This window comes from Mus caroli, chromosome 6 (genome assembly GCF_900094665.2).
Source record: "Mus caroli chromosome 6, CAROLI_EIJ_v1.1, whole genome shotgun sequence".
NCBI classification, from domain to species: domain Eukaryota; kingdom Metazoa; phylum Chordata; class Mammalia; order Rodentia; family Muridae; genus Mus; species Mus caroli.
In genome coordinates, this window is record NC_034575.1 from 22,141,766 (window position 1) to 22,156,451 (window position 14,686).

Genomic DNA, 14,686 nt, shown 5'->3' on the forward strand with positions numbered 1-14,686 from the left:
TGAGCCACATGGTACAATAATATAAACATACAATGTTGGATTTACTTGTCTCAGTTCAAGTCTTATCTAGAAAACAAACCCAGAGCTGGATATAGATTGTAAAGTTTTGTTTTCCCTAGTTCAGATATTGAAGAATGATACTTTTATTTTTGTTAAAATGTTATCTGCAAAGAACAAATACTCTTTGGAGAAACTCAACATAAAGCCAGAAGATAAGCATTTCCTTCTGTCCATTGCCATCTGTCTTCTAGGGGGTACAGAAAAAGACTCTATGTACAAGAAGACTTTTCATAATGCTACATGAACCTTATCAATTAAATAAAGTTAATATCTTGGCTGAAGCTACAGGAATGGCTCTTTATATCTATAAGGAAAGCAATGAGCCATCTAAGCTAACTCAGCATAGAGAACATTTACTAACAAAACGGTTGTAGAGACCCATTGATTTGATAGATGTCTGGGATTGCAGGTAATAGAGAAACTCAGGACAAAAAAATGATCAGAGATTTGAAAGCTGCTAACAGATTCTTTTTCTCTGCCCTAGCGTGGTTTATTAGCACCGGAGAGGTTTCCTGTTTTCTCTCTCTTTAATGATATTGCTTTATGAAGCAACGAATGTTTTCATTTGGAAAATAAGAACTCATTGACATGTTATCTGAACTGTGGTTTCCTTAATGATGCCAAGGGAATAAATATGCTAATTCAGAGTTTTGAAGAATGACCTTGGTAAGGCCCATTACTCTGCTGATTTTGTGACTTCTGAGCCCAGGTGAGAAAAGGTTAGTATCACATAGCAGGGAGTACTTTGGTATGCAAATGAATTAGAATTTATATGGAGCAATCTCGTCATATGGTGATATATTTTTCCATGACAATTTTCATAATATATTTTCCAAGGTAAAGCTTAATGGTCAATTATAACTTGAGGAAACTTATACCAAGCTACAACTTGATTCTTCATAGGGGTAGTTGCTATGAAACTCTATTACATGAATCAAAATTATTTACAAAAATCTTATACAAGTGATACCTTTTTATAGAACAATAAAAGTCTTTTTGTAAACACAAACAATCCAAACCCATGTTCCTGAAGGAGGTAGTATCAACAGGTGCCAGACAAGGGTGTAGCAACAGCGGAGTGTCAGCTGGAAAGAGGGGGTGTCCCTGGTTTAAAACTGGAACGAAACAACGCTCAACATTTGCAAAACATTCCTTTATTATTAGAAATAAATTATTTGTATAAAAATTGCATGCGTCAATCATTGCATTTATTTTGTAGCACAACCCAGGGCTTCAATCCAGTCAGCCATTACAAGAAACAGACTCAGAGGCTTATACAAGTTGAACAGTGTGGGACAGGAACAGGAGTTCTCACAATCACAGAAAAATACTTACAAGAATAACATCAGACATGGTTTATTTCAACAGCATTTTTTTCCACAAGCTAACATTAGTTTTCCGTTTGAGATTTTTTTTAACTGCTCACAAGTAAGCAATACTTTAGCTTGACACTCATTGGTTGTATTGTATAAAAATGGGCTTCTTTGCTCCTCAATATTGATACTTTTGGCTCATGGCTAATTTTTGTTCCTTACAAGACTATTGATCTGATTGATTGTAGTCTATGGAGATCTCCCAGAGTACGTTTTGGCAGTCTCATGTTCAGTATTTAAGAACACACAGCACCTTCCTTCAGATGGTGCCATCTCCCTGTTCAGATTGAATGATTACTGTAGCTGATGTATGTTGTCTTGGTAGAAGAAGCTGTTAAGAAAAATTAAGACAAGTTATTATAATATAATAACCATTTTGTTAATATAATTTCAAAATTCAAATTCTGCTATAGCTGTGTGATGATATTGTAGTTTTTTTTTGCAGGGTATATATTCATTACTTTTATTTATAAATATAATTTTATGATTCTACAATGCTCCTCAGTCCTTTAGTTATTTTTTTAATTAGGTATTTTCTTCATTTACATTTCCAATGCTATCCCAAAAGTCCCCCATGCCCTCCCCCCACCCCTCCCCTACCCACCCACTCCCACTTCTTGGCCCTGGTGTTCCCCTGTACTGAGGCTTATAAAGTTTGCAAGACCAATGGGCCTCTCTTTCCACTGATGGCCCACTAGGCCATCTTCTGATACATATGTAGCTAGAGACACGAGCTCCGGGTGGTACTGGGTACTGGTTAGTTCATATTGTAGTTCCACCTATAGGGTTGCAGGTCCCTTTAGCTCCTTGGGTACTTTCTCTAGCTCCTCCATTGGGGGCCCTGTGATTTATCCAATAGCTGACTGTGAGCATCTACTTCTGTGTTTGCTCGGCCCCAGCATAGCCTCACAAGAGACAGCTATATCAGGGTCCTTTCAGCAAAATCTTGCTAGTGTATGCAATGGTGTCAGCGTTTGGAGGCTGATTATGGGATGGAGCCCCGATATTGTAGTTTTTAAATACATTACTTAGTATTTTAAACCATGCATTATAAATCAAATAAGATATTCAGCAAAAGTGCTAATCCTCAAAAGTTCCTAGTCCAGTGTATGACAGAAAAGTGAATATTAAAAAAAAACTTTAAATTAAATTCTAGTTTTACAAAATGAATAAAAATTAAGCAAATTTATGCTCCTTAATCTCACCACTAATTAAAATCTATAAAAGAATAGAGATCGCAAATAACTTCTAATCATTAGAAAACTTTAGAGAAACATTATTTACATGTTGCCTTTACAAATTTAATTTTCATACACATCATTAAAAACACACCAATATTCCACAAAGTAGGCATGAAAAAAGTCTACCAGACTAAATGAACGATTGTATTCACTTCAGAAATCTGATAATCAGTACCTTGGCAATATTTATATTCCATTTAAAAATTAACAGTACTCTCAGACTTTAGATTAACATGTCAAAAATCTCAAGTATATACCATTCTGCACTAAATATTGACACAGCCAATAGATATTTGTGGGTTTTTAAAAGTTTTAACTGAGGGATACATGAAAATAAAATCTCAATGGATAAAATTCATATTTAACTCATCTGCTATCAACTTACTATAAAACAATCGTCATTGGTGTAAGCCTATTAAAAAGATGTGAACAACAGAATATTGTGTTGAATTTACACTCATGCTGACACTTCCAGAAAAAAAGCAGACTAATTACAAATAACTGCAAAATTCAAACATTCAACTAGTGTTTGAAAATGTTCAAAATTATTACCTCCTTTAAGATTAAAACTAGTCACTGTTCTCTAGAGGAATGGAACTGATAAAATGAATATGTTATTATTTTAAAAAAGATTAATACTAGAATAATTGCATTTAAAAACTGACACATGTATTTCAGTGCATTAATTTAATTCAGAGTGAAAACACTTAAATAATTTATTAAAGTTGTGTACATTGAGTACTTCTAGAAACCATAAAGCCATTTTTTGTATATAATTGATAATCAGACTTATCTCTCTGTCATTCTTAAGACTGGTAATCGACCTATCCAGATTACAGAGAACAAAATCATGCTAAATGTATCACTGAAATGAACCCAGTCCAAGTAAGTGCTAATTATACATGGCTTTAATAACTTTTATTTAATTAGTAATACTAAGTACATGTTCGAACTAGGTCACTCATGAATTTATCTTCACTGGTCACACTTGATTATTATCATGGCATACTGGAAAGAAGTGAATTTGATTCCAGCTATACATTAATTTTTTTTTTTTTACAAAATGAATGAAAATTAAGCAAATTTATTCTCCTTAGTCTCACCACTAATTAAAAGCTATAAAAGGATATAGAGAATATTTTTGGAGAATAAATTTTAGTTAGGAAAAAACACTATTGTGTCCCCCACCCCTCTTTCTATTTGTGTGTTCGCACATGAGCATGGGAGCATGTGTGTGTGTGTGTGTACACAAAGAGATCATGTGTTTATGTGTATACCCCTTTATGTGTTCCTCTGAATATGTCTCTCTATATATCACTGTGTGTTTCTCAGTGTGTGTGTGTTTCTCAATGTGTGTGTGTGTGTGTGTGTGTGCATGCATGTGTGTGTGTGTGCATGTGTGCATGTGTGTGGGTGCATATGTGTGTGTGTGTGTTTGTGTGTGTGTGTATACAAAGTGAGGCACAATGCTTTTATATTGGTTCACTTCCATTTTCATGTTCTGAATCATATAATGCATTTTACATTTTGTGCTTCTAGATCTAAGAAGACAGAAAGGAATATTTATTCGGTTTCTGATAGATTTGCTGTTAATTATTTGGAATTGTGATGAAGAAAATATGCTGTAATGGACTAGTAAAATGGTCGCTGAGATTTTTGCACTATTCCATATTGTCAGAAATGTCTGGAAGTGTAGGAAATAATTATTAAATGTGTACACAGCAAAAAGGAAGAGGCTCAGGCAAGAACGGTAACAGGACCAGACATGCTAAACTGGATGGGTGAATCTCACCAGACCCTAGTCACAGACAGAAAATTATAGGCAGCTAACAAATCCTGAATGCTGAAGGCAGAACTAGTCATCCCACAGAGAGTACTCTCATGGGTTACACAATATTGAATAACCAGTCCTGAAAGTATAAACATACAAGCCGGACAGTGGTGGCGCACGCCTTTAATCCCAGCATTTGGGAGGCAGAGGCAGGCGGATTTCTGAGTTTGAGGCAAGCCTGGTCTACAAAGTGTGTTCCAGGACAGCCAGGGCTATACAGAGAAACCCTGTCTCAGAAAAAAAAAAAAACAAAAAAACATACAAGTAAGATATAAACAGTTTAAAATAAAGAGTCCATGGGATGGAAGAAAGCAAATTTTTATTTGCAAGTTGTTATCAATTGGAGATTATTTCTGGGTTAAGGATGCGGCATGTGCCCACTTCTCCTTTCAGCTCTAGCATCCCACCTGGTGCAAACCTGTGTAGGACCTAGGCATGCTGCTACAGTCTCTGTGCATTCATCTATGCATTGATCATGTTCATTTAGAGGGCCTTGTTTCCTTGGTGTCCTCCATCACCTGTGTCTTTTACACATCTTCTATATCCTTTTCGTCAATTGCCTGGGAGAGATTTGATGAAGACATCCGGTTTGGGGCTGAAGGTTCCAAGGTCTCTAACTTTCTGTATAATTTCAGGAAGGGTTCACTATGTTTGTTCCCATTTGCTGCAGAAGGAGGCATTTCTGATGATGACTGAGCAAGTAGTGATCTATGAGTCCAGATGAATGTCATTGGAAATTATTTTACTGGTATTTTGTGTTTGAATAGTTTTGTGTAGTCTTACCTTATTTTTCTAGCCTATTTTATTTATGTTTGCATTTATTTATATTTATATTTATATGTATATTTATTTATATGTTTTTGATATTTTCTGTTTTTATGCCACAGGTCTTTTACATATTATTATGATTTCCAGTTTAGCTATTTCTTTCTTTTATTATTGAATATTTTCTTTATTTACATTTCAAATGTTATTCCCTTTCCTGGTTCGCTACCCTCCCCAAAACATCCTAACCCATTCTCCCTCTCCCTGCTTCTATGAGGGTGTTCTTCCACTCACCCACCCACTCCCACCTCCCTGCCCTTGACTCCCCTACACTGGGGCAACTATCTAATCTTCATAGGACTAAGGACCCCTCCTCCCATTGTTGCCTGACAAAGCCATCATCTGCTACAAATGCAGCTGGAGCCATGAGTACTCCTTGGCTGATGGTTTAGTACCTGGGAGCTCTGCGGGGTGTGGTTGGTTGATATTGTTGTTCTTCCTATGCGGTTGCAAACTCCTTCAACTCTTTCAATCCTTTCTCTAACTCCACTATGGGGCACCCCATGCTCAGTCCAATGGTTGGCTGCTAACATTTGCCTCTGTATTTGTCAGGCAGAGCCTCTCAGGAGACAACCATATCAGGTTCCTGTCAGCATGCATTTCTTGGCATCCACAATAGTGTCTGGGTTTGATAACTGTATATGGGGTAGATCCCCAGGGGGGACTGTCTCTGGATGGCCTTTCCTTCAGTCTCTGCTCTATACTTTATCTCCATATTTGCTCCTGTGAGTATTTTGTTTCCCTTCTAAGAAGGACTGAAGCATCCACAATTTGGTCTTCCTTCTTCTTGAGCTTAATGTGGTCTGTGAATAATATCTTGAGTATTTGAATGTGGAAAGGAGTAAGTCTCTGCATTGATAGCTGTTTCTTGTGTGTCTTTTTAAGACTTTTCCCATTCTGTTTGTTTTCTCCAATTCTAATATGTTAATTTCTGTTTCATGCTTTTATCTATTATTTTATTATATCCCAATTTTACCTTATTATTACTAAGAAGACTGCTTTATAATGAGAAACAGAAAGTGGGGGAGCAGATCCAGAGGGGAAAGGAAGTATGTGGGGGAGTCGGGGGGGTGGGACTAGATGGGTAAAGGGAAGGGACTACATAATGAAGGAACATTATGAGAGAAAAAAATCAGAAAGGAAAATATAAATTAAGCAACTAAAAGGGATGATTATGAATGATAGATAATTTTCATGACTCATTATTTTAGAATTATCATAGATCAAAATGGATTAAAAACATGCAGATGAACTAACATGGGAACTGTTTTTGACAAAGTTCATGTGTATACATGTGTATACACCTTTGAAAACCAGAGCAATGATAAACTTCCTTACTGCACTAGTAGACTAAAGGAACAGCCACTGCTGCATTTTCATTAATCAGTATATCCTAGAAACCTAAGAAGAAATAGAATGGTGACTAGGTAGTGCTGAAAACTCTTGCACTTGCACATACAAACTTGCTTTTAACCCCCCTCTCTGTTCTGAAATAACAGGCTTTGGTTACAGAAAGAACGCAGTGTTATGCAAAGTCAGGAAATGAGTTGGCTTTCTAACTTCACAATTCCTTAAAATTATTATGAAAAGTTCTGAAACTTTAAGCATATGACAAGGAAGTCTGCAGTGGGATCCACAACTCACTTCTAAAATGAATCTTCTGGGCTTGGAGAGATTGCTTATTACTTAAGAACATGCACCGCTCTTTCACAGGACCTGAGCTTGGTTTCAAGTACCCATGTCAGGCAGCTGAAAAACACCTATGGGTTCATCTCCATCATCTAAGAAGCATTCTTCTGAATGCTACAGTTACCCTTACACACAGATAGCACTCACTCACACAAACATACATACAAATACATGTATACATACACATGCATACATAAATATAATAAATATTATAATGAATTGCATATATATGCGTATCTGGATAACTCATTATTTAGTCATAATCAACAATTCCAGCAACAGATTCGTAGTCACAGTTACCAAGATACTGCCTATTCTAAAACAAAGGTGTGTATACCAAAGTAATAGTTATTCTTTACTTATTTTCAAATACTCCTGTGTTAACAATAGCCCAATAGGCAGTAATTCTCATTGTTTTCACGTATTTTTTTCTAATTTTACCTTCCATTTCATTGTGTTTTTTATTTTTTTTTTTAGCAGTGGAGTGATATTCCATTGTGTGAATGTACTATACTTTCTTTATATATTCACCCATTGCCATATCTAAGTTGTTTTCAATTTCTGGCTGTTAAGAATAGAGCAGCAATTATCACTGTTGTGCAAGTGTCTCTGTGGTAGAATGAAGCATCCTTTGGGTATATGCCTAAGAGTGGTATAGCTGGATCTTGAGGTAGATAGATTCCCATCTTCCTTTGAACAACCACACTGATTTCCATAGTGGATGAAGAAGTTTGCACTCCCACCATCAAAGATTGAGTGTTCCTTACTCCATATTCCTGTCAGCATCAGCTATCATTTGTCTTATTGATCTTGGCCATTCTGACAGGTTTAAGATGAAATCTCAAGGTGGTTTTGATTTGCATTTTCCTGTTGGCTAGGGATGCTGAACATATAAGTGCTTCTCAGCCATTTGAATATCCCCTTTTGAGAATTCTCTCTATAGCTGTACCAGCTTTATTACATTGAGATACTTGTTTTCTTTTTCTTTTTTTTTTTTTGATTGTTTGTCTTTTCCATTGGATATTTTCTTCATTTACATTTCAAATGTTTTCCCCTTTCCAATTCTTTTCTTCAGAAACCCCCTATCCTATACCCTGTCCCCTGCCTCTGTAAGGGTGCTCCAAACCCACCCACCCACCCACCCATTCCTGCCTTCCCACCCTGGTGTTACCCTATCCTGGAGTATCGAACATCCTCAGACCCAAGGGTCACTCCTCCCACTGATGTCCAACAAGGCCATTCTCTGCCATATATGTGGCCAGAGCCATAGGTTGCTCCATGTGTACTCTGGTTGTTGGTCTGTTTCCTGAAAGCTCTGGTGGGTCTGGTTGGTTGATATTGTTGTTCTTATGGGGTTGTGGAACTTTTTAGATGGTTTCTCTGATTCTGATTTAATTTTGGTATTTGGTATCTGTATAGAAAATTGTTCATTTCATCCAGATTTTTCAGTTTTGTTGAAGCCTTTGAAGTACGAGCTGTGATTTTTTTCAATTTTCTTAGTTTCTGTTGTTATATCTCCCTTTCCATTTCTGATTTTGTTAATTTGGATACAGTCTCTTACCCTCTGGTTAGTCTGGCTAAGGATTCATCTATCTTGTTGATTTTCTCAAAGAACCAACTCCTAGTTTGGTTTATTCTTTGTATAAGTTCTTTTTGTCTCTACTTGGTTGATTTCAGCTCTGAGTTTGATTATTTGCTGCCATCTACTCCTCTTGGGTGAATTTGCTTCTTTTTGTTCTAGAAATTTCAGGTGTACTCTTAAGCTGCTAGTGTAAGCTCTCTTCAGGTTTTTTTTTTTTTAAGGCACTCATAGCTATGAGTTTTTCTCTTAGCACTGCTTTCATTGTGTCCTGTAAGATTGGACACGTCGTGTCTTCATTTTCATTAAATTATAAAAGTCTTTAATATCTTTATTTCTTCCTTGACCAAGTTATCAATGAGGAGGGCATTGTTCAGCTTCCACGTGTATGTGGGCATTTTGTTGTTTTTGCTGCTATTGAATACCAGCTTTATTCTGTGATGATCTGATAGGATGCATGGGATTAGTTCAATCTTCTTGTATCTGTTGGTGCCTGTTTTATAATTTTACCTTCAAAACGGGAACTTTACCTCTTCCAGAATATAATAAGCTTACCCTCTTAAGCCTTCATATATTTAATCTTTCTTTTATTTATTCTAGAGAAGTCATAGAAATATGTCCTCTGATTATATAATTTCCACTTTAGCATCCACAGAAAATAACAAGGGAATAGCCAGTGTTTGAGATTTATTTAACAATATAAGACCCGTATTCATTGACAATAGATATTTTACTTTTAGGGGAAACTATTTGCTCTTCAAGGGCGTGGGAAAAGATTTTGATTTTTTTCCTCCCATTTGTTTCTTAGGTGGGCTTGAGATAATTGGTATTTATTCCACCAAAATGCTAGTTGTTTCCATTTGAAACCCCATTATGTTTTTTTTCTGGACTGCCACAAAAACACGGGTCAAACAATCTATGGTGATTCATGCTTCCAGTGCCAGCATTGCAAATGCATAGTGCCAAGAGCAGCTTACTGGCATCTGCAAAGGTTTAAAATCCCTATACTGATGCTTTCAAGTTGGACAACAAAAAAGCTCTGCCCCCAAATCACTAGCACGCTGCTAATAGTCCTGTTGTTGGTAAAGTGTTTATCTATCATGAGAGGTGATCAAATGTATGCGCTACTGAAATCAGTTCTTGCACATTCATTCACAAGGCTGCTTTTGAAAGAATGGTGTCTATGTGAGAATTATTTGTGGAGTTGTGACAGGTTTCTTTATAGAAACATGACTGACATTTTTACTAGATAATCTTCCGGGAGTCAGGATGGCTTCTGAGGATGGTGTAAGTCATTAAGCCTTTAATTTTATTTTTAATTTATTAGGTTCTTTCTATAATGTGTGTGTGTGTGTGTGTGTGTGTATGTGTGTGTGTGTGCCTCTGAGTGTATGTCAACATACAACTATACAACTTATGGGCTTTGGTTCTCTCTCTTAACACTAAGTGGGTCCCAGGATACACTTCAGATTGTCAGACAGTGGCAAATGCCTTTGGCCACTCTGCTACCTCACTAGCCCATAACCAAATAAGCTTACTCTGCATGTCAATATATCTGAGACTATCTCTATGCATAGACATTGCAATATGCAATGTTCATAGATATCTAGATAGCTTAACTCAGAGAAATCTTTGTCAACCCAGTGGAAACTGGACATTTCTTTAGTAATTAAGCCAAACAAAACCAATACTTAATCTTGTTTTGTATTTAATGTCTGTGGTAGTTTGAATGAAAAGGGCCTACATAGGCACATAGGGAGGGGCACTATTAGGAGGTGTGGCCCTGTTGGTGAAAATATGCCACTGGGAAAGTCTTTGAGGTTTCAGATTCTCAAGCCAGTTGTGGTAGCTCATTCTCTCTGCTTGTTGCCTACAGATTTAGGATGTAGAATTCTCACCTCTCTCCAGCACTATGTCTAGCTGCATACTGCCATGCTACTTGGTGTGATAAGAATGGACTAAACCTCTGAACTGTAAGCCAGCCAGGATTAAATGTGTCCTTATAAAAGTTTCCATGGTCTTAGTAGCTCTTCACAGAAACAGAAACCCTATTTAAGACAATGTCAAAAGAAAACCAAGCAGAGAAAAGACCCTGCTAAAAGATTCTGGGAGGAAGGGAGTATTTTTTGCTCTTGGATATTCTTATTTCTCTCCTATAGGATCTTATAATATAGCCCAAGCCACAGATTCACAATACTCTTGCCTCGCACTCCCAACTTCTAGGATTACAGATGTGTAACACTAACAAAAATGCTTATATTTAATTAATATAAACCATTATTATTTCATTAACAAAAAACTGAGAGCCATTCCAGAGTAAGAACTTGAGCTTTAATTTATTTCTACTTAATTTGTTTATACAACCAGGTGATATAAATAAAATCTTTATTATAGTCTACTTTCTAAATCTTTACAATACCAATATCCAACCTGATTACCTTCTTTTATGGATATCAAGAAAACCTTAACTGTTAATTTAAAATTTTCCAGATTATCCTGCAAGGCAAATGTTACCATATGATGATTCTGGGTCAACTACAGAGCAAAGAAATATAGATGAAGAAAGTGATCCAAAGGATTCTGTCTTCAGGGTCAGAAGGCCTTCAAGGCTTATTTGAAATTAACATATTCAAGCAAAAAAAAATGAAGGAAATTCAAAAGAAGAAAGGATCTTGGGGAACCAAGTGCTTCTCATGACTCCACTCCACATGTTAACAAACTCTTCTCTCATTTTCCCGAAACCAAACAACTGGGCATTTAATTGTGCAAGGTCTGGAGTACCTCCTTCCCCAAGAATCCCTTTAGAAGTCACAAAAAGAGACCAATAGTGAAACAACAGATATTGTAGATTAATTCCTAAAGTTTCAGAAATCGCATTTGTAAATGAAACAGCATCCCTAATGCCAAGCTGTGTGATTCTTCAAAGGAGGAGCTACACTGCAGTACTTTGTTAGACACCTCAGGTGGGAAGTTTCTGTGCTGGAAACAACTTATTTGGGTTATTTTGTTTGTTTGTTTTTTTGTTTTTGTTTTTTTTTAATATTTTTTATTACGTATTTTCCTCAATTACATTTCCAATGCTAGCCCAAAAGTCCCCCATACCCTCCCCCCTCACTCTCCTACCCACCCATTCACACTTTTTGGCCCTGGCATTCCCCTGTACTAGGGCATATAAAGTTTGCAAGTCCAATGGGCCTCTCTTTCCAGTGATGGCCGACTAGGCCATCTTTTGATACATATGCAGCTAGAGTCAAGAGNGGGGTACTGGTTAGTTCATAATGTTGTTGCCCCTACAGGGTTGCAGATCTCTTTAGCTCTTTGGATACTTTGTCTAGCTCCTCCATTGGGGGCCCTGTGATCCATCCAATAGCTGACTGTGAGCATCCACTCATGTGTTTGCTAGGCCCTGGCCTAGTCTCATAAGAGACAGCTGTATCAGGGTCCTTTCAGCAAACTCTTGCTAGTGTATGCAATGGTGTCATCATTTGGAGGCTAATTATGGGATGGATCATTTAGCTCTCATCCAATGGTTCTGACTGTTGTTATAGTCTCAGGGTGTGTGTGCAATTATAATCACAGAACTGTGTAGCATAGTTCCCAAGACTAGTAGAAGAATGTTCAACGTACATCTATTAGGAAGTGCTCCCGCTCTTGACCATCTGAAAGTCTACAGATGACTTACTGTTGGTCTCAAGACTCTCACAGAGTTCACTTTTCACCTCGCCGTTTGGTCTGTCATTTCCCTTTTGGATCAGTTTGCTTTGCATGGTAGCGGCCGTGACCACAGCCTTGAAGCTTCTCTTGCGTTTTTGAACGTTCTGCTCTGGATGAAAAATTATAATATAAACTTTGGGCATATAGAGCATTCCCAGAGACACTGAAGCACTTAAACTCATGGAGACAGTGAGTGTTGTTGTCTGGATGTACATCTGCGGAGAGGAAAAGAAAAAGAAAAAGATTCGTGGTTATTAAGTCTGACTAGAAGAAAATAAAGCAAATAACACACTATTTTCTAAAATTATTTCAGTTTCTCTCCTATAGCTACATTGGAGAATATTTACTGAAATTACCCTTGACTGCAGTCAAGCTTTCATTATGACAAACTACTAGTAAAGATGAGTGAATTTGTACTTTAAAATCCTTACTCCTTAAAACAAATTGAGAAGGGGTGGAGCTTATGTTTCTTTTTAGATGATAAACTACATAAGGAAGGGGACAAAATACTATCTGACAAGAGACTAATATGTTGCACTACATTGTCTTCTTGCAAAGGTACCAGTTGCCCAGATGATTGTCACAATACTTAAGCAAAGAATATATTGCATGTAGTGAAGACAGAGACAGTACAGCATCTAGATTATCATGATACACATTGCTTCTGCAACATCATTGCTCTCATATCATTATGTATTTTTTTGTTAGATATATACTTTATTTACATTTCAAATGTTGTCCCTTTTATTGGTTTCCCCTCCAAAAACTCCCTATACTTTTCCCCCTCCCCCTGCTCCCCAACCCACCCACACCTGCTTCCTGACCCTGGCATTCCCCTACCCTGGGGCATAGAGCCTTCACAAGACCAAGGGCCTCTCCTCTCATTGATGACAGACTAGGCCATCTCTGCTACATATGCAGCTGGAGCCATGAGTCCCACCATGTGTACTCTTTGGTGGTTTAGTCCCTGGGAGCTCTGGAGGTACTGGTTAGTTTTAACCACCAAAACTGGTTAAAAAAATATCACAAACATGATAAGGGGGCGTGGTTTTATTTAATAGTCTATCTAATGAATACATTCTGGGATTTCTCATTATTTATATCACATCAATATAAATATAAGATTTTAAACAAAATGTGAAGGATCTCCTTCTAGGAGTTTGAGAGGAAATAAGTTAAAGGTTTTGAGTGGTTAAGAAAACTTTTAGCTCTTGAGAAAGATCCAAGGTCAATTCTTAGCATATATAATAAATCACAACCACCCATGACTTCAGTTCCAGGAGATTCAACACCCTTCATGGATTTCCATGGGCATTGGGAACCCATGTGGTACAGAGATATAGATGCAAGAAAAACGCACACATTTAAAATATAATAAATATGTATTTAAGTAAAAGAAATAGTTCCTACTCTCAGATGACAGATACAAGATTTAGCAGTGGAGTCTCAGCAGCATGTTTTGAAAATTATTTCTCTGTATTGATTCCTTGTTGCATATCAATAATATAAGATTGATGCTCTTATGGCAAATAGAGAAAAAGATAAGGGGCGAGAGATTGGGAAGGTAATGTGTCTGGGGGCCTCAAGGAAGAAGTAGTTGGTGGATATCATAAAAATACATTGTATACTTGTATGAAGTTTTCAAAGAATACTTACAAAGGATCATAAAGAAGGGGGCAAGCATACAAAGAACATGGCAAAGTTCAAACTATACCCACAAATATTCTAAAACCACTTGAATTGATAATCATTATTAGGATTGCTTAAGTTAGATTCTATTGAGTTAATTCAAACTAAAAACAAGGAGAATGTAGAGCTCAAGCAACTTTGAAATTATATAAACTCACAGACTGGATTGTAGACTTTTAAATGTATCTTAATTAGTTAATTTTGTAAACTATATACAACATTAATCTAAGCAGTATGTGATGGTTAGTTTGAATTGTCAAATTGGCACAATCTAGAATCACCTGGTATGCAAGTCTCAATGACAGACCATGACAATCAGAGTGGTGTGTTGCCAAATCTCTAGAGGATTGTTGTTATATTGTTAATTGATGTGGGAAGAACCAGCCTAATATAGGTAGCACCATTCCCTACACAGGGGATCCTAGACTGTATAAGTGAAGAAAGAGGACTATACACAAGTAGACTTCTTGCATGCATTTTTCTCTTGAATATTGGTTGTGGATATGTCTAGCTGATTCAAGTTCACACATTGACTTCCACACAATGGTCAGGTACAACCTGGAAAGGAACATGTCCCAGCAAACCTAAGTTTAAATTCTAGCACCAGCAAACCTAAGTTTGAATTCTAGCACCATCCCACACTTCTCTCTCTCTCTCTCTCTCTCTCTCTCTCTGTGTGTTTGTG

At 36.9% G+C, this 14,686-nt stretch overlaps 1 protein-coding gene across 8 annotated transcripts in view; it reads right to left on the reverse strand.

Moving 5' to 3' along the window:
• Positions 1 to 1,194: 1,194 nt before the first annotated feature.
• Positions 1,195 to 14,686, reverse strand: part of Grm8 (glutamate metabotropic receptor 8) — an 835,456-nt gene continuing 821,964 nt past the window's right edge. For 4 of the 8 annotated variants that reach the window (XM_029478896.1, XM_029478897.1, XM_029478895.1 and 1 more), the window contains exons 10-11: positions 12,281 to 12,527; positions 1,195 to 1,764 (exon numbers count right to left, since the gene is read on the reverse strand). In XM_029478896.1, the coding sequence (XP_029334756.1) occupies positions 1,715 to 1,764; positions 12,281 to 12,527 (297 nt within the window). In that variant the 3' untranslated portion in view covers positions 1,195 to 1,714. Of the gene's footprint in view, positions 1,765 to 12,225; positions 12,528 to 14,686 lie in introns of all 8 variants that reach the window. The other 4 variants (XM_029478898.1, XM_021164358.2, XM_029478901.1 and 1 more) reach the window with 2 other exon arrangements.